At 40.3% G+C, this 20,897-nt stretch overlaps 1 protein-coding gene and 1 long non-coding RNA gene across 33 annotated transcripts in view; one reads left to right on the top strand and one right to left on the bottom strand.

Annotated features, from left to right (window-relative positions):
• LOC128326992 (uncharacterized) overlaps positions 1-1,231 on the top strand; it is a 235,157-nt gene extending 233,926 nt beyond the window's left edge. Inside the window, exon 5 of the long non-coding RNA XR_008308388.1 lies at positions 1,107-1,231. This is a non-coding gene — a long non-coding RNA (uncharacterized LOC128326992). The remainder of the gene's footprint in view (positions 1-1,106) is intronic.
• CACNA1C (calcium voltage-gated channel subunit alpha1 C) overlaps positions 1-20,897 on the bottom strand; it is an 852,604-nt gene that overhangs the window by 212,630 nt on the left and 619,077 nt on the right. For all 32 annotated transcript variants that reach the window (XM_053254970.1, XM_053254974.1, XM_053254969.1 and 29 more), the window contains 2 exons: positions 8,818-8,908; positions 3,476-3,502 (listed from right to left, as the gene is read on the bottom strand). In XM_053254970.1, the coding sequence (XP_053110945.1) occupies positions 3,476-3,502; positions 8,818-8,908 (118 nt within the window). The remainder of the gene's footprint in view (positions 1-3,475; positions 3,503-8,817; positions 8,909-20,897) is intronic.

Below are 20,897 nucleotides of genomic sequence, written 5' to 3'. Positions count from 1 at the left end.
GAGAGAGAAAGAGTGTCCCAAGAATGTTTTGTTTTTAACCATATCCTTATGGTTCTGCAGCAAAGACACAGGGGGAAGGAAGTGTGTGTGTGGGTTCATCTTCACCTTTTGTCCCACTCTGATTTTGCTATACTCCTGCACACATGTGCACACACATGTGCGTGAGCACGCACGCACGCACGCGTGCGCGCGCGCACACACACACACACACACACACACACACACACACACACTTTACCCCTTTCTTCAATCATGGTAGTTTGGGGTTAGAAGTGACCTTTGCAGAACAAATCTATCAAAGATGCTGCTGCTGGGAATGGGAAGAAGGGGCTGCTTCTTGTTCCCATTTTGCTTTCTCCTTGTATTTGAATTTAGTAGAGTTCATGGCAACTGATCCAAATATCACAATGTCTATCGGTGTTCCTGATTTAGAATTGCAGAGTTCAGTTTGTGTAGATAGGTTTTGGGACTCAAAAGTGGGAGGACAGAGGTAGTGTCTGGCAGACTGCATCCTCATTTACCAACAGCTACATATGTCCCCTTCGGCTTTCTCTTTTCCATGAAAACAGTAATTTCAATTACTGAATAACCACAGGTTTTGTCATTGCCCACAGAAATCAATAGAAAAGTTGGCCCAGTCTTGTCCCTATGATATATAATTGCAATTTCAAGGTGAAGGTAAACACCTACCCAGATCCCTACAAAAAAGGGAACTCCCTTCTCCAATTTTTTTTCAAGGATTGCGAAAGCAGAGTTGAGCATTTTCTCTCTTGAACCCAGAGCTATGGATATTATTTGCTGAGTGGGAGCACAAGCACAATACCACATTACGATTTACTTTCTTGGAACATGCAGCCCCTCACGAGTGTCATAGTGACTTCTGAGGGTAATTACTAACCACACAAAGTATTTAAAGCTAATTATATATCTCCTACCCTTCAGAATTTAGCTTGCTTAGCAACCAGTTTCCAAGCAACACTTGGCTCTGTCTTGGATAATAAAGCTAATGGGTTTTGATGTTCTGAGATTTTTGTTGCTGTTGTTGTTGCATAATGCATGTGCAAAGTGGGATGTGGTTCCTCTTTGACCATTCCTGTCTCTCTCAGTCCCTAGGCACAACTATGTTCCAGATCAGCAATCAATGAAATAATATGGCATGAATATTATGTGAATCTTACAGCAAATTCTACCCACAACCTAATTCTGCCCTAAAAGATAACATCTCATGGCATTTCTTGAGTGAGTACTTGGACAATATGGTTTGTCAATCTGGCCAAAAATCCCTATTTGACCCTTGCTCAGTTTGCCCCCCTAACAGGAGTAACAAGCCTGAAAAAATAAGACATCTGAGACTATGCTCAAATATAGCATCAGGGCTGATGTGACTGTTACTGCTACAGATGCTATAAGATAAGGCTGATGTAATTCACCTACACATTCGGGGCACTTCAGACACAGGGAAAAGATTCAGCCTATGCAAAAAGCATAGTACAGCTGAGCCCGAAGCGTGTTGAGGTCATGGGATGGAGCCGCTTCTCTTAAAGTTCTGTTGTAGTATAGCATTTATCTTTTAGACAAGGGACAATATGGTGTTTTTGCACCCTTTAAATTAGAATAGTGCAAATGATGGGACTTTCCCTTTTGATCTGATTGCTTCATAAGTATTTTTGGTCAGAGAAAAAGTTATAAAGAGTTGGGAGAATAGATACCATGCAGGGTATATACTGGATGCCTTCTGGAGCACCTCTGCAGTGGGGCGCCTCTATAAATGTTGCCGTAGCTCCCTTCCTTTCTCCCTTGGTCCCCCCCTCACCCCCAACCCCGTCTCAAGCTTCAAACTTATTCTATTTGTTTTCCAACCACCTCCATTTCTCTCTTTCAGGCTCTACTTCCTAAACTAACTCCCATGGTTAATTCCTCTGTCCTGTTTTTGCCTGCTTATGGATAAGGTCAATGTTGTCTTTTCTCTTGCATGTTGCCTTTCTCAGTAACCCTTTATAAACATATTTCTATGCTTTCCTCTAGCCATCTGGACTTATTATAAACTGCAAAAATATAATAAATTGTATTTATTTTAAACTGCCCAAGACACAAGTTTGGGGCAGTATAGAAATACACTGAACAAATAAATAGTCAGTGGGGCTATTCACACGATCAGCAAAAATCAGGCTAGCCTCTGCTAGCCCGATTTTTGCTGATCGTGAGAACCACTGGGCTCTGCTGTAAGCTCGGTGGTTCTAGAGCAGGCAACTTGCTCAAGTACCCCTCCCCTTAGCCTGGGTTTGCGGAGCGAGCACTCCACAAACCCAGGCTATCTGATTGTGAGTAGCTATGGCGCGACTCTGCGCCATGACTACTCACGAGTAGACCCCCGGAGGGGAGGCGAAAAGTCGCCTCCCAGCTCCGGGGGTCTCCCCAGTATGCCTTGCGTGCTCGTGCAGGGCATACTGGGGCTTCCGGGGAACACGCGGACCTCGAACTTCCCAGCCCCCACCGGCTCCGTCACAAAGCCTGCAATCATGTGGCCGGCCGATCCAGCCGCCCAGGGCTCCCTCCCCGCACACTCGGAAAAACCAGGTCTCACTGATCGTGAGATGCAGTTCCGTATGTTTTTCCTAGTGAAAAAGTTATTCTTTTCCAGCCCATCATTAGCCCATCATTGTAGCATCTTTATTGGCTTTTAGGGTATTAATATTTTCTTGGCATTTTAGAGAGTTTTTTTTAAGTTGAGGGCGGGAGGTCCTGAAGCGGGGTCAAACAGAGACAGCAATACTATAGAAATAAAGTATGGCTTATAGAATTATTCAATTTATCAGCACATTATTATTTGCTCCCAAATACTGCTTGGCACGGTCATATATTCAAATAAATCATGGGTTCATCTCTCTACTGTTCAAGTGTGATCAAGTTTTGCTTTATTTGCCAAATTGTTTTATCAGGCTTGACATTTCACTCATTCATTAAGGCTATATCGCTTATGTATCATGTCTTCACGATAATACACTATTTACTTGTTTCAGTTGAACCTGTATGTTAGTGATTCATGAGTCTCTCTACATTCTTTTCTGATCAAGCATCTTATCACAGGTTTTCTCCCACTGGGGTAATTATAGGACCTGATTTTCATGGAACACTTGCCATGTAGTCTTATCTATATGAGGTCCCCCCCCCCCGCCCAATGACGACTTTCTTCTCACTTTTACATGGCTTTAGTTGTCATATCATGGTGATGCCCACATGAAAGATAGTCTCATTGACAGCATTAGATTTCCTTTCACCAGATAATTAGCAAGAAAACATTAGCTGGAGCTTGCAAAAGTAATAAAGGAAGTTACTTAGTAATATACTGATCAAAATCTTTAGTTAGCAGTGTACCATGGTGAAGTGATGGATATTCACAACAACAAAAGGAGATGGGATGTTCATACAAAATATCAGAGGAAGTGGGTAAAAAAAGCAAAATATAGTTACTTACCTAAACTTAGATTTTGAGATCCGATGCCTAAAAGATAAAAAAAATTCATTTTAGTGCATCTTAATCACATGCAGTAGGCTGTTAAGTTTCCTAACAAGAAAGAAAGATTCTATATGGATGCTGTTCTCTGTTATAAGGGCTATAAATCAATCAGTACTGCTATAGATCCTCCTGAAACAAATGCTAGCAAACTACCTTATATCTAATTACTTTAATGAAACTATTTTATGGATTATATGTTATATATTTGCTGCCACACAGAGGGAAGGAATGGCTGAGGGCTTATCCTTTGCCAAGTACAGAAAGACAAGTTATTCTGGCCAGGGATGGTGGGAGTTGCCGCTCAACAACAGCAAGAGAGCCTCATGTTACCATCCCTGTGCTAAAGTTTGGAGAGCCCTGCTTCCTTCCTTCCTTCTCCCACTGAGTAGTGAATAAGTTTCTTCTGAGCTGCGTAGTGTAGTAATAGTAGTAGCAGCTGCAATAGTAATAACTTAATTTTGGTACATGACCAGTACACACAGGATTAAGCTCTTTGGTTTCCATTGCAAAAGCTAATGTTGCAAACGCTGCATGTGATCAGCTGGCAGCAGCGAGGGGGCCAGCACAAAAAAGATTTTTGAACAACTACCTTGTGGTCAATAATCCTGTGTGTCAGCACTAAGAAGCTCATGCATGTGAAGAACATCTGATAACTGTTAACAACAGTCTTGAACCAGCTTGAAAAATACCATAATATAACTATAGCACAAACATGGTAAACTGCAAAAATCACACAACTTAAACTCAGGTGTACTGTTCCTATGTGTATCCGGAAAAATGTGTTTGTCCCAGTGCAGACAACCACTGTCAGCTGTTTCCATTTGAAGAAGATACTTCAGAGATGGAAAGCTATCATCAGCAGATGGTCCAAACACAGTAAACCACCTCTGCTTTGAATACATCTCTCCTGCAGTCTTATAGTGACATCATGAGCAATATGATTTATCTGCCTGGTTTATCTGCCTATATTATATATCAGGTTTATCTATACCAGGTTTATCTGCCTATATTATAGGAAAATACAAACAGAAAGCCTGGAAAGGACACAGTAAGCCACCTACAGGGGCTTATGCTTGCACACAATGATCTCAACCAAGCTTTTATAGATTCTATCCTATGTGAAAAGTCCAATTAAACAAATGAATTTAAAATAACACTCTATCCAGATAGAAACAACCAAACAGGGATCAACTATAGTAAAAGATGGACTGAAGAGAAAAGTAAAGAGAAACATGCCTTAAAGTTATAAAATTTGCTAATTTGAATTACTGTTGATGTTTAATAATTTGAAACTTTTAGGAAGAGATTGAATGAGGATGGGGACTGGGGAAACAGAGAAGTGGGGAGGGTTGGAGAACTTAGGTCCATCAATGTACAGATGGAGACCAGAGACAATGGGGTCCGAAAGTGGGGAGATGAAATAGTCCTTTTAGTGGGCTTTGTCAACAAATTTTTAAATGTTTGTCAGATATCACAAAGGACAAAATATTTATTTATGGTTTTTTTAAGCATCCTAGGATTGTGAAAAATGCTACAGATTATACCAATGTGCAAATTTCTCAATACATGAAAAACATGGGAAAAGGAATAAAATAGGCCAAATGGAAAAGGGTACCCAGAAAATAAAGTGGGGAGATCATCTGCAGAAAGAGGAGAAAAACTGGGGATAGAAACATGGTAAGATTAACTCTTTAATTTACTTTAATGAGCCCCTGTTGACAGCTGCCATTCATTTCATGTACAACAAAAAGTGCCTTAAATCAGTTAAATAAAACAGTACTTGTGTAATTAAAACAACAGCGGACAGTTCAAGAGATAATCACACAGTTCAGGGCATTTTAAGGTTGCTTAGTTAACTCTAATGCACTCTCAATAAAACCATGGGGATGGCAATTGATGTATTAATGTCTTTGCAGGAGGTGGAAGTGGGCCTTAATGACTGCGGCATTTGCTGTGCAGAAGAGAAGTAAGAGGAACCAAAAGTAGCCAGTATCTGTAAGTGGGGTCTGACTTCCACTCTGTATCCTTGCACTGCAGCAGAGGACCGATAATTGAACTCTGAATGGTCCACCAGTGCCTAGGGGCATCTTAAAACTTTAAGCTGGCCCTGGCCGGGAAAATAAAATTAAAATTGCTCATAATCCCACTGGATGGATTTCAATGTTATTTCTTCACTATTCACCAAATGAGCTGATTGGCATTTTAAAGAACATTTTATTTAATTAAGCTAACAGATGTGGCAGTTATTCCACTCATCATGCATGTGATAATTGTATCTCTGGTGCATTAGGAGCTGCAGCTATGTGTCTCCACTACTCCAACAGGTTACCTAGTAAAGTCCCCCTCTTTGAAATTCACATCTGTTTGCTCTCTATTACCTGGTGGGTTTTTTTGGTACTTCACTGGCTGAAATTACTTGAAAAACCACCGGATACAGCTAAGATCTGTTAGAGCAGCAGTGACATAGAAATACTGGTCAACATCCTAACTAATGCTGCATGCATACAGCTGATGTGCTCCCAGTTCTGAAGTGCAGGTGCTTGTGGGCAGGAGGGCTATTTGCTGACCTCCCCTTCTCCCAGAAGTCTCTGTTCTCCCCACCAAATTTACACCCAGGATAAAACTGGGCCAGCTTTTTGTTTTGATAAATAGGATTAAAGGTATAACAGAGAATCGCAATGACAAAGGTTTATTTTCCAAAATCCTTTCTGGTGGCCTTAATGCTAGCAATCTCTCCATCGTATCCCCAATCCAGGCTCCTATAAGAAACTAAAAAACAAATTCCAAATCAAAATCAAATTCCAAACCAAAATCAACAAATCCAATCAATATTTGCATGGCTCACATACTTTATTCCACTTTGAGATGATATTATGCAGAATTTCTGAACTTTTGGATGTGAAGATAGGCAACCATAGATATAATTCTTAGATATTGAACTGAGAGCATTTGGATGAGGGGAGGAGGTGGCAGAGGAAGTCTGTACACATCTAAAGCTGATATAGGAACCAACTTAGTGTATTCTACACTGAGTTTGGCAGTAGAAAGATGAGCTTTGCTTATAAAGCCCACATATAGTGGCGGCGGCAGGAAAGTACACATTGGCCAGCCCTTCCCTGCTTCTCTAGACTCTAATGTTGAATGTTCCAATGCTGTGCAAGGATTCTTCTAACAGCCAGAAGAACACAAGATAAACTGTCCAGGGAAATAACAAGCTAACAGACTGGAGGCTGCTGCTGACACTTTTCATTATTTACAGGGTTCCAGGATACAGTACTTTCAATTGAAGAGTTTTATTTTCTCCTAGGTTTATTGTTTTGAGTCCCCCCTATGGAAGTTAGCTGGACTTTCTCTCTGCACAGGACGACTCGAGCGAAAACAATATTATTAAAGAAATATACATTCTGTTTCAAGCTGGTAATGCCAAGCCACTTATTATTTTGAGCTCAATTGCTTCAAGCCTTGAATTGGGTTTCAGCAATGGTATTTCCAAGAGTTGCATTAATTAGGTTGACAATTCTAGGTCATTGTCAAATTTCAGTAATCTGTGGGCTGGTTCACCCATGGATCTTCAAGTGATTACTTCCACATATGAATGGACTACCAGAAACAGATATTTCATTACTTCACCATCACAACAAATGCAGTGTTTTCAGTGGAGTCAGTTCATGTTCATATTCATATTCAGCTGCCAGTAGACAGTAATCAAAGATAGAGAAATAAATTGCTGTACATGAATGTATGAATGAGGTCTAATACCTTTGAAGACATATGCATTTCAAATTGTTGCATTAAGAGCTCTGTGCAATGAGCAATTCTGCTAGCCTACCAACACAGTTGGCCTCAGAAAATACAAGTATGATGTATTTTGGATCCTAGTTATTACTTATGAGAAATATTTATATTACTTCGTTATTGCACTGTGTAGAAGCACACCAGCCCCGGCTTGAAAATAGCTTCTGAATTATTTTTTAAAGCTGTATGCATTGTTGCCATTGGCTTTGCTCAGATGCCATTGTTTGTTTATTTATTTATTTGCATTAATATGTATTCCTTCCCAATATTTTATAGCATTTTGTTTTCTGCCTTTGCCCTCAGCTACAAGAAATTGATGTTTTTCAGACGGATATTTGTAGTGGCTCCAAATTTCTCATCTGGAACTGTTGTTAAAATGTTATGTGAAATTCAGAAATATTCTGAAAAATAACAACCACCTTTATCATACAAGACAATTTCATTCCTGGTGCATCTCTATTCTTCCCACCTAATTTACACCCAGGATAAAATTGGGCCAGCTTTTTGTTTTGATAAACGGGATTAAAGGCACAACAGCAAATTGCAATGACTCACATTTAATTTATTTTCCAAAATCCTTTCTGGTGGCCTTAATGCTAGCAATCCCTCAGGGATACATTTTTTTGCCTTGGAGACAGAAATACTACAGCTGTAAATATTGAGCTGGATATTTATTTACCAATAGGAAGCTGCTTGTGATTGCAAAAAGCTGTCCTGAACATTTAGAGTATACATTATTATTTTTAATAATTAAGAATATTTATATACCACTTTTCAACAAAATAGTTCATAAAGTGGTTTCCATGGCAATGAGAAGATAACTCCTTGTCCCAAAAAGGCTGGAATCTAAAAAGAAAAACAAGGAGATACTGACACTGTGCTGAGCGGAATAGGGAGAGTTGCATTTCCCCTGCTAAACATAAGACAGCCACCACTCTGGAACATGCCTCTTTGACCAATTAGCAGGGGTAATCTCTATGGAGGTGATTATCAGAAAATATTTGAATTTCCCAAACATATCCTAAAGAAATATCTCTGCTATTAAAACCCATCATCCCTGACTACTGGCCATTGTGGCTGGGGATGAGGAGAATTGTAGTTCAAAAACAGCTGGAGGGCCAAATTGTGTAACCCCGAGTGAGGGGGTTGTATGGGAAATTCCTTTGAGAGACTCTCAGAAACTATGGTTCCATATAGCTCTTCCTATAAATGCAGATGTCAGATTCAAAAATTAAATAATGGGGAACTTTGCAAGTTGAAAATCATGTTCCTTGCAGAGCAATGGAGCTTATTTTGTGAAATAAAGAACATCAATAATGTTCTATCAGAAGCTGTGGTGTTCTGGAACAAAACCACATCTTATTCCAAATATTATCTCATTCTGCAGTTAAAGAAGGAACCTCTGGCAAAGCTAACATGGAAATAAGTCTTTAATGTTTATCCCTGTTATATCAGCCAGATTTGATGGTAGAACCAGGACATAGCATAAATATAGTTGAACTCACGCCAGCCGTGCACCACAGTTTTCTCCTTCAATATCACCTCCTGCCACATTATCGGTGTTCACAGATTCTGTCTCACTGGTGGGCATGCTCACTGCAAGGGTCAGAGGGAAGAAAAGAACAAAAGGTTGGTAATTAGTCTGCAATACATGGAATAGCAGTTACTTGCTGACAGAGGAAGTACTAATTTATCAAAAAAAGTAAAAGATAATCACGAAGAGGGAGTGGTCTGGTGGATGGAAGGAAGGTCTAGGATGTGAATGATCTGGATAAAATTCTGAGCTTGAGCACGAAATCTCCAGAGCACAATTTGGACTTGTCTCTACTTTCAGTTTCAGTTTCACTACATATTTATAGGAACAATGATGGCTTACTTCTAATGACCTACAAAGCCCTAAGCGGTCTGGGAACCGGGTATCTAAATGACGTCCGGCTACCATATGAACCTGCCCAAGTGTTAAGAACTTTGCCAGAGGCCCAGCTATAAATGTCCCCAACTTTTGAGGTGAGGTGGAAGTCTTCCAGTTATAAGGCCTTTTTAGTGGTGGTGCCTCAGTAGTAGAACTCCCAAGCAATTGCCATTCATTTTGCAACTACTCCGCTGTTAGACATCAAGTAAAAATCATCTTATTTTCTTGAGCTTTTAGTGAGTTTTATTGCAATTGACCAACACTGCTGCTGTTTTAACTGCCAATGGCTTTGATTTGTTATCAAATATATTTTAGTATTGATTGTTTGGTTTTATTTTTTATTCTTTTAAATATGATGTAAGCCATCTTGTGAATTACTATTGAAAGGCAGATTATACATATTTTGAATAAATACATACCTTATAAAGCTGTTGTGAGGAAGAATGAGATTCATATTGTATGTCTCTGTACAATTCAAATCAAGTTTGTTTTCATATTTCTATTACTCAGGTTATGTCTGCACTTGCTGCATTTCACATAATGCATATCTAAATGGGCTTCAAATAATTTCTTTAATCTGCACACTATTCTATGCCCCATCCCAATTCTGGGATTATTTTGGCAATGAAGTTAGTGTTTCATTGAACAGGTCCTGACGTTCACACAATACCCCTCTATGTATTGTGTGATACATAGAGGGGTATGGGTTTTAACATATGGCAGAGTCCTTTGCTATAGTCCCATAATTCTTCTGCCAATACTATCAGAACTTTCTCCTTGGTGTTTGTTTGTTTTTAATTACAATGATGCAAAAGTCTGGTCTGATAGCACAAGACGTGGCAACCTTGCTGAAGTTAAGCAGGTCTGGATCTGGGTGATAAATACATAATAGGTATTTATTCAGTGTATCCTGAACTATTTATTTCCCTATCCCTATCCACAGACTCATTTTTTTTTTTAATTTTTTCCTGGCATTCCACAGCCTCAACTCCTTCCAAGTCCCAAAGAGATAAAAGTCCCCTCTCCTTCTGTTTGTTGTTGTTGTTCAGCAAAATATTGGCGTGGTTTTGTACATAGCTGTCTTTATGCATATTCAATTTTTTAAAATGCTGATTCAACAGCAACCCACAATCTGAACATGGAGAAACATACATGGGCAAGAAATGAGCAAGGGACACTGAAGGACAATCAGAGGCAAATAAAATCAAAACTGAATTTTGAAGAACTGCTGCATAGGAGCATTGAGGCAGCCCTGTCCTTGCATTCTATGATGCAAAACTGCTCTGGGATAAGGCATAGACACTTCAGATGACCAAAACTGGCATGGTGAAGATGAAGGTTGTGGATCCATGTAGTGCCATGAAGCAAGATTGCTTCACTAAACACCAGCTTGCAACACTTACAACACCATCACTCTGCTTGCTTTTAGCAGCTTTGTGGAAGTGAAAAAAATAAAGGTTGACTTGCAAGCTGGGCATTTGGTAACACAGTCATACATGCGGATACAAAGGAAACAAGAAAAAGTATTTTGCTTCTATTCTTCACTTGTTGATCTAGGCAGGTCAGGCAATGTCCAGAAGAATTTTTGTTCATAAGTAGGGTGTAGTGAGTACAGGTGCAAAAGGGGGATTTAGGGCAGACTTATACAAACTTCTTGACAAGCAAGGGTCTGGATACACTGAGTACCACTTTAACACAGGTCAGGGTAAACTCATATCCTCGCTTTCAGAAAGAGTTCAGTTCATTTACATGGACTGCTTGTACGTGTTTGCTTTTCCCCTTGAAGCCCTTTACATTGTTCCAGGCATCTCAAGTCAGGGAGAAGCCTATTTGCAGATCCTGACACACACAATGTGACACACATTGATCCTAACACACACTATGTGACACACACTCTATATTAAAAATTGTTTACAAGTTTTGGAGAGTAGAATAGACATGAAATGTAACAGACTGAAAGTCACGGAATAGTTCTAACATTCTCAAAGCAACTAATTAAGAAGTCAAGCAGAAGTAATGATCCGATTTGGCTACACTTCATATCAAAGTTTATTTACTTTGCACCTTAAGACCTTTTGGCTGTGGGTGGCTTCACACGACATGGTGCTGCCAACCTCCAATTCCTGGTGAGTGAGTGCTCCCACACAAACGGCAAGTCCCAGACATTGTGTGTCATCTGAAGCTGGGAATATCAGGTTCCCTAGCCAGATTTCCCTCCTTCCCTCAAATCTGTAACCAGGATTTGAAGTGGGTGGCAAATTTCAGATGGTGGATGGAAGTCTGGCTGAGGAACCTGACATTTCCAGCTTCAGGTGACACACAATGGTTGGAACTTTCAGTTTGCAGTGAGAGCGCTTGCTGGGATCCAGGGGTTGGCAACACTTTACTTGCCACCAGGCTGTGTGAAGCCAACCCAATGTGAAGAACTCACATGGCTAGTAATTTAAGAGAGTATGCGCATGTCTCACAAGGACTTTTCTGGAATTCAACTGGAATGATCCACAACAGTGTACTGAATTACCTGCATAGAAGAGTTCCAAAGCTAACACAGTCATAAAGAATAATTGGAGAACACATAGTTCAAACCCCTTTATCTGCAGAAATCTCAGGGCAGCAACAGCCAACCAAACTGTTGTAAGACACTTGAGTACATTTTGAAACATCAAGAAATATCAGCTAAGGAAGATGAGAGAAAGAGATAATGCTAAGTCAGCAACTTATATTCCTGACTATCAGGGCACTGATAAATTTCCTCCAGTTAAATGTAATCTCTCTTTCAGAATCATGAAGGCCTGAGACCCTTAGCATATCTCTTGTTAGCCTGGAAGCCTAAATCTTTAACACCACCTTCCTGTAATAAGGACAGGCAATTAAAGACTCTAGAGAAGGACATCAGTTGACATCTGTTTAAGGATGTTGTATGAAAGCAGGCAAAATCAAAATGATTCTTTGTGAGAGCAGAGCTCTCAAGAATGGATGGAACCTTTTGGTTATTGTTTAACTTACACTCTTGTAAAATTCACTTAGGTCCACACCATTCCTGATATTAAGCCAGGCTCATCTTGATTGCTGGCTTGTGGTCAAGACATTTTACTATATTTCAGAAACTCAGCACTCACTTGTCCTCATGAGGACAATGGCTTTCATCAGTCCATGAAGCAGCCAACAGTTCCCAGATAATTGGTTTGGGTTCTCTATTGAACTGTATTCAGTCTAACTCCACAGTGCTGCAATTTCAAGCTCACCTAATGCTTTCCATTTTCCTGCTCTCTGGGTATAGTACACAAAATGAATTAAATGCAATGAAATGAATGTTCAGAGGCAACACAAGAACATGTTGGACACATGATTTGACAAACCCTCAAACCACAAAACTTTACAGAATTTTGTGAGATTTCACAGCTTGTCCTTGCATGAAGGGCTGAAAACATATCTAACATGTCACGAAACAAGATTTATTGTAATAAGAATCCATCCATTATGGATGGGTTCTAACAATCGCCTTCTTGTACACCAGAGGGAAGAGTTGTCATCTGTTCTTTCTGCTCTAAGTTTTGGAAAGTCTAAATTCATAATTCCCTTTATGTTGTAAGCACTGAAACATCTTATCTATCACTTTCCTAGAAGAATTTAAAAAACTAAACAAAATGGGAATGTTTGGAACCATTCAGATGACCAGGTCCCATTGTTTTCATTTGATGGTCACCAGAAACCTAACAAATAATTGTGTAAAACCTCGATTAGACACACAAAACTACCTTGTTTTCAGCTAATGTGGTATAAGCCCTAACGGCAGCAATAAATACATAGATGCAAACATGGTGTGCAGTCTGTCAAGTACTGCTGTATCACCATAGGTTTCACTGTCCAGGAGGAGAGCTGTGGTATGTATATGTCACACGCACACCATATCAAATGGAATGCAGGTTGCATAGCAACAATGCTTGACGGATTATACCAAAATGTTGCATTGTTCCTCAAAACCTATGGTGAAATGGCTTCCAATTTTATTTCTTTTGTTCATTCTTCTTTCCTTCCTTTACTATTAGTCTATGTAATCTCTCATTTTCAATAGATCTAAACAACTAGGATACTGTAGTTACACTCTTTTCCAGTACCTCCAAATGTTTTTATATAGCATATCTGTTCACAAAAGTCACCTAAGGAATAATGAATTATCAGCTTGATGTAGAAGAAACAAACAAAATGATCCCATAATTCACATTTTAGCACAAGGGTGATCAAGGGGCCCAAAACAGGATTCTTAGAGAAAATAATCCTTAGACATTGGATGAAGCATCTTGGAGACATATTTGGGGGCATGGCACACAATTCTGAAGCAATCTGCAAGAAGAGGACGATCTTAAATGGGAGCTGGCACCTCAACACAAGTGCACATGATGCAGAAGCAATAGAAAGAAACATATACATGCACCAACAGACTACACAGTTACTACACAGAAACGTACACATAGAGGATGGACACAGAATACATTGGAACATTACCATGAGTTTCTGTGGAGTGACTAAACCAAGCAAACCTTCCTTTCTTCTTATCAGGTAAGCCAGCTGGAGCGTTTTCTTTCACAGACAAGATGGTCAAGTACCAGGAACAAGACATCAACAGAGAACATGCAGCCAGAGACGATCAAAAGAAAAAGAAACAAGGAACTCAGCTTACATGTAGGACAGCCACCTCCTATCTGTCATAATGGGAATTAAAAGTGCAAAATGAAAAGAAAGACATGTGGAAGAATGAAACATTACAGCAGGGTGGCTATCAGTGTAAGCTTCTTTCAGTGCATTACACATAGAATAACAGCATTTTGGAGTTGGAGTTCCTCCAAAATTTGCTAGACAGCTACTAAATCTCTTTGTAATTTCAACCATTTGGTTCTGATCCTGCCCTCAAGAGCAACAAATCCACTCCTCTTTCAATGCGACAGTCTTTAGATATTTGAAGACAAGCTATCAAAGATCAAGTGGTTGAGCTGAAGTAACAGATGCACCAGGGGAATCAAATTCATTAGTTTGTAGCTTCTTTATAAGGAAACATCCCTACTTCTAGCATCTGCAAGAATGTGAAAGCCAGCGTGGTGTAGTGGTTAGAGTGCTGGACTAGGACTGGAGAGACCCGAGTTCAAATCCCCATTCAGCCATAAAACTAGCTGGGTGACTCTGGGCCAGTCACTCCTCTCTCAGCCTAACCTACTTCACAGGGTTGTTGTGAAAGAGAAACTCAAGTATGTAGTACACCGCTCTGGGCTCCTTGGAGGAAGAGTGGGATATAAATGTAAAAATAATAATAACAATCATCATCATTATCATCATCATCAGACATGTTAAAAATATTTATTTAGTTAAATGCAATTTAGGGCATATCTACATTATGTAGATATGCAGTTTAGGGCATATCTGCCTGGGAATCCTATGTATGCTGTCTTGCATTCTATGATGAAAAAAGGTGGGCTATGAATGTACTCAGTAAAATAAATACAGAAGAAGAAGAATTTATTATTTCAAGATATTGTATAAAACAAGCCCTCAAATGCAGGAAAGAGGATCTAAAGTTGTTCCCTAAATGCCTGCCTGAAGGCAGTAATGGGCTGGATGAGGGACAACAAATTGAGGTTGAATCCAAATAAGTTGGAGGTACTGACTATGTGGGGGTTGTGACCCGTGAGATGGTTTAGATCTGCCTGTTCTGGATGGGGTTACACTCCCTCTGACAGAGCAGGTATGTTTCTTGGGAGTGCTCCTGGACCCAAAGCTCTCCCTGGTTTCAAAGGTTGTGGTAGTGGCCAGGAGTGCTTTTTATCAGCTTCGGCCGATACGTCAGCTACGTCCATTTCTAGAGGTGAATGACCTTAAAACTGTGGTACATATGCTGGTAACTTCCAGACTTGACTGCTGTAATGTGCTCTATGTCGCGCTGCCTTTGTACGTAGTCTGGAAACTACAATTGGTACAGAATGTGGCAGCCACTTTGGTCTCTGGGACAGCACAAAGGGACCATATAACACCAGTTTTGAAAGAACTGAAGTGAGGCTCCTGTTACGTTTCTGGGTGAAATACAAAGTGCTGGTTATTACCTATAAAGCCCTTAATGGCTTGGGTCCTGGCTATTTAAGAAAACGCTTCCTTTGTCATGAACCCTCCTGCCTTTTATGATCTTCTGTAGAGGTCCAGATACGGTTGCCACCAGCTCGTCTAGTGATGACTCTGGACCGGGCTTTCTCTGTGGTTGCTCCAGGGCTTTGGAATATGCTCCCTGCTGAAATAAGAGCATCTCCTGCTCTGTTTGTTTTCAGGAAGACCCTCAAGATTCTCCTGTTCTCACAAGTTTTTAATTTTTTAATGTATTTTAATAATCTGTTATTTTTAATATTAAAATTTGTACACCACCTAGAGATGTACATATCAGGAGGTAAAAAAATATAATAAATAAATAAATAAATAAAGTTGACTGTTTCCAGTGCTTCCTCCCTCCATGTGTCCTTAGCTGAAAACAAAAACCATCCATCCCTCACAGGTGCAGCTAGAATAAGAACAGCACACTGTGAAATGAGCCACACATGATAGCATTATTTAGGAATAAAATCGAGAAACTCTCATAGAACGGTAGTACAATTCGAACACTGTGGTTCTTTTTGTTGCTGTTTTTCTACTGTTGCATAATTCCTGCTTCCATTGCTTGTTTTTCAGTGTGGCAGAACTCTCTTTTGATGTTTTATAGTTTTATATTGAAAGCTGCCTGGAGCATTTTTGGAGGAAGTGCGGTACAAATTTATCAATAATAGACATGAATGCTTGATAGTCATGTTTTATCAGAGAATCAATTTTTAAAAGAAAAATCTATCAGTGTTCAACTAGCAACTAGAAAGTTGTATGCTTTCCGGAAAATGAAACAGAATAATAACAACAACTCCTCAGAACACTTCCACAACCACAGCAGCACCATCGGGAGAAATATACACAAGCCCTATGACATGGTTACTACTGGAGTTCTAGGAAACATCTGTAAGGAGTTGTGAGTGCACAAGCATGGCTAACATAAATGTGTCTGTGCATGACATTTGCTGGACCCCACATGGAATAGAATGGAGCCCAGGAAGTAAACAGAACAGTGAGCAGCTCTGACATTCAGAAATGGACTCTTTGTGACCAGAAAGAGCGAGGGAACGCCTATAGCAGTCCATTATGCTCAGGAAAAGAAGACAGCAAACTTGGCATTATTTTCTCCCTTGGACACCACGTTTCAATTCACAGCAGTACTAAAACATTGTTGCCTTTCTGCAAATGTATTTAGTTCCCTGTTGTGAATGACTATTTTGCAGTGGTATTTAGGAGTTGGAACACCTTCTTCCTTGTTGGCACTTGGCAGGTTTACATGCTGTGTGGTTGTTCCAGTCAATGGCAGATATCTTATCAGGGCTCATAAATTTTACCTGACCATTCTCACCAGGTGGGGAGAGCTCAAGAGACACTTGGATGCCTGAGAAAGTGCTTTAGCAGGTAGCACACTTCCATTATCCAATATTTCAACCATTGTCAGACACATACAAATAAATATGCTGGTTGCAAATGGATGAAACTCCTTTTAAAAAGTGATGGGAGAGTTACATTTCCATATGCCATGTCTTTTAGATAATATGACAAATACATATTAAAGATATTCCACTATTTTAAACCTTACTCTCCTGCCCAAATGGCAGCCCCTAGAGGTGCACATTTTGACTCTTTAAATTCTGAATGGAAATTTTCATTGGATAAAAGAGCCTTCACATTTCGTCTTAAACATTTATGCACAGTATTGGATAATATTAGTTCTGCTAAGGTCATTCAAAAATATAGCTAAAGAATGCCTAACTGCAGCAGGAGCTGTTAGCAGCCAGTCTCTAAACAACCTTTTTGGAAATTGATTTCTATGCATTTATTGCATCTATGTCCTGCTCTTCCTCTGAAGAGCTCAGAGTAGCATCTGCATGATTCCCAGGTTGTCTCCCACCCAGGCCTGGATTCAGCAGTAGAACTGTATAATGTGCCTTCAGATTCAGAACATTCCCTGAGACCATTGAAACCCTTGAATGTTCGTCAGCTCCATCTCTGACACACTAAGAAAATTCCTTTCACACTTTTGTGTCCCCACATCCTACCCATGCTTTATCCATCCTGCCTGGCTTTGCAATCTGCAACTGATGGCACTTTATCATTTAGGCACATTTCTACATTGCATCTAGACAAATGAAGACATAAGTCACAGGAGTTTGGTAATTATGGGCCACAACCTTGTCGATTACAATTGGTCAGCAGAGGGGATTGGGGCTCCACCCCACACAGTGCAATAACTAGAGCTTGCCACCACGGTGCAAGCCCAGACTATAATGTCATGGGCAACACACATGGAAGCTATTCCCATGACCAGCCAAAACCGGGCTAAGGGAGCTCAGCCTCCCCACCACCTTAAACAAGGTTTAACCCCATTTTTGTGATCGTGAATCACCACGGCGCAGCTCCGTGCCATGCTGACTCACCAGGAGACCCCTGACTGGGAGGCTACAACAAGCCTCCTGGCTTCTGGGGGCTCCCCATAATGCTCCGTGCAAGCGTGGAGCATTCTGGGACTTCCGGGGGCCAGGAGGCCCCCAATCCCCATCCCCCAACCAGCTCCATGATGGAGCCAGTAATCGTGTGGGTGGTCATTTTGGCTGCCCAGGGCAAGCTCCCAGCCTGTGTGTGGGGAGAGCAGATCAAGTCCGCTCTCCCCGCACAAGCCCTTATGGCGCTTTACAGTCTCATGTGAAGCGCCTCCTTGGCTCCAGGCAGGACCATTGCCCTGTGGCTGGGGCTACCCTTCCTAGCCTTCCTAATGTCAGGCAACTCACAAGCCATCACCCTTCTGAAGCCGTATAGGCCTTTCAGATCATTTCACATCAGCCAACTGCAAGATCCTCAGCAAACATCTCCTCTCCATGCGACACTGGGAGTGCTGATTCCAAATCTAGCAAGATAATGTTACTGCTGCTCCTTGCCTATTACACAACAAATAAACACTTCTGTGTATCCTTTAGCTGCCAAGTATATTTACTTCTCATTCTGAACCAGGCTTTCATTTTCAGTTACCAAGAAGCTGCCTTAAATGGCTCTGTTTTGCAGTCGGTTTCCTCTTCAGCAAGAGCCCCTGTTTCCTCTGGCCCATAATTTAATCAATGGGTTTGTACCTTTCCAAATATCGACTGTCTCATCTTTTACCAGTAGGCGCTCAGTTTAATTAGTATCTAACTTGTCCAGCTTCCTTCCTTTCATTGCCTTGGTTTATAGGGACACTGCTCTCATTTGTCTTACCAATTAATTTAAATGAAAAACTTTCATTCTGCTGCATTTATTAGTCAAGTGTTATTGCCCTGAAAACAATAAATAATGGTGCTTTTATTTGCAAGGAGTAGGCAGGAAGTTACACCAGGGTGTAACTCACTGGCTGCACATGGTTTTCTTCCTCTTCTGCACATGTGGTTCTTCATATACAGGTGAAACTCGGAAAATTAGAATATCGTGCAAAAGTCCATTAATTTCAGTAATGCAAATTAAAAGGTGAAACTGATATATGAGACAGACGCATTACATGCAAAGCGAGATAAGTCAAGCCTTAATTTGTTATAATTGTGATGATCATGGCGTACAGTTCATGAAAACCCCCAAATCCACAATCTCAGAAAATTAGAATATTACATGGAACCAAGAAGACAAGGATTGAAGAAAAGAACAATATCGGACCTCTGAAAAGTATACAGTATACTGTGCTTGAATGGCCAGCAAATTCGCCTGACCTGACCCCATAGAGAATCTATGGGGCATTGCCAAGAGAAGGATGAGAGACATGAGACCAAACAATGCAGAATTGCTGAAGGCTGCTAATGAAGCGTCCTGGTCTTCCATAATACCTCATCAGTGCCACAGGCTGATAGCATCCATGCCACGCCGCATTGAGGCAGTAATTGCTGCAAAAGGGGCCCAAACCAAGTACTGAATACATATGCATGCTTATACTTTTCAGTGGTCCGATATTGTTCTATTCTTCAATCCTTGTCTTCTTGGTTCCATGTAATATTCTAATTTTCTGAGATTGTGGATTTGGGGGTTTTCATGAACTGTACGCCATGATCATCACAATTATAACAAATTAAGGCTTGACTTATCTCGCTTTGCATGTAATGCGTCTGTCTCATATATCAGTTTCACCTTTTAATTTGCATTACTGAAATTAATGGACTTTTGCACGATATTCTAATTTTCCGAGTTTCACCTGTATATGAAGAACCACATGTGCAGAAGAGGAAGAAAACCATGTGCAGCCAGTGAGTTACACCCTGGTGTAACTTCCTGCCTACTCCTTGCAAATAAAAGCACCATTATTTATTGTTTTCAGGGCAATAACACTTGACTAATAAATGCAGCAGAATGAAAGTTTTTCATTTAAATTAATTGGTAAGACAAATGAGAGCAGCGTCCCTATAAACCAAGGCAATGAAAGGAAGGAAGCTGGACAAGTTAGATACTAATTAAACTGAGCGCCTACTGGTAAAAGATGAGACAGTCGATATTTGGAAAGGTACAAACCCATTGATTAAATTATGGGCCAGAGGAAACAGGGGCTCTTGCTGAAGAGGAAACCGACTGCAAAACAGAGCCATTTAAGGCAGCTTCTTGGTAACTGAAAATGAAAGCCTGGTTCAGAATGAGAAGTAAATATACTTGGCAGCTAAAGGATACACAGAAGTGTTTATTTGTTGTGTAATAGGCAAGGAGCAGCAGTAACATTATCTTGCTAGATTTGGAATCAGCACGCCCAGTGTCGCATGGAGAGGAGATGTTTGCTGAGGATCTTGCAGTTGGCTGATGTGAAATGATCTGAAAGGCCTATAGGCAGTGTGAATCAAGATTGCAAATATTCTCCTACAAATACCCCAACAATTCCATGCAAACAGAAAAAATAAAATAGAGAGAAAACTAGGCTAAACCCATTGCTAATTTCTGCTAGTTTTGTGTGTGCAGGGAGGTTTTCAGTTTGTTTGTTTTTTTAAATATGCCACCTCCAGCCCAAAATGGAACTATTCAAGAAAAACTTTCAAGCCTTGATTGTGCTGAATGTACTGGCCCAAAACAGGTCAGAGTGCTTGTAACTCCAGCATTCTACAGCATTTCACTGATATTTTAAATTTAAATTTTCAAATCTAAAACTGTAGGCTCTCTGTTCCCATTCTGAAATGAGAATAACATACATTTCAATATTCTTAACTCCAGCCACCATAATACACTGTCTGCTAAATATATTTGTCATTTTGAATAAAAGCTTTCCACAGGAGTGTTCCTTCAGGCACTGTTGCTAACATAAAGGCAAGCGTGATATCAGATATATTACATTATCGTAAAATCTTATGGGGCAGAAAAATGAGACAGGCTGTCAACACAGACAGTGTTTGTAGCTTGGAACCAAGAGGTTAAACAAGGATGTTTCTAGTTAAAGGGCTCTCCTCTTAAAATGAGCTTTTCAGGCACATAGTTTTAGCTCTTGCATCTCTTCAGACAGACATGGAAAATGGATAAATTACACCAAACTGAATTTTTAAAAGGCATATTTAATGGATTTACAGTAGTCACTTTTTGTAGTTTGTG

Source organism: Hemicordylus capensis, chromosome 5, assembly GCF_027244095.1.
Source record: "Hemicordylus capensis ecotype Gifberg chromosome 5, rHemCap1.1.pri, whole genome shotgun sequence".
In the NCBI taxonomy this organism is placed as follows: domain Eukaryota; kingdom Metazoa; phylum Chordata; class Lepidosauria; order Squamata; family Cordylidae; genus Hemicordylus; species Hemicordylus capensis.
The sequence above is the reverse complement of the archived record's forward strand: the minus strand, read 5'-3'. Positions and strand labels throughout refer to the sequence as shown.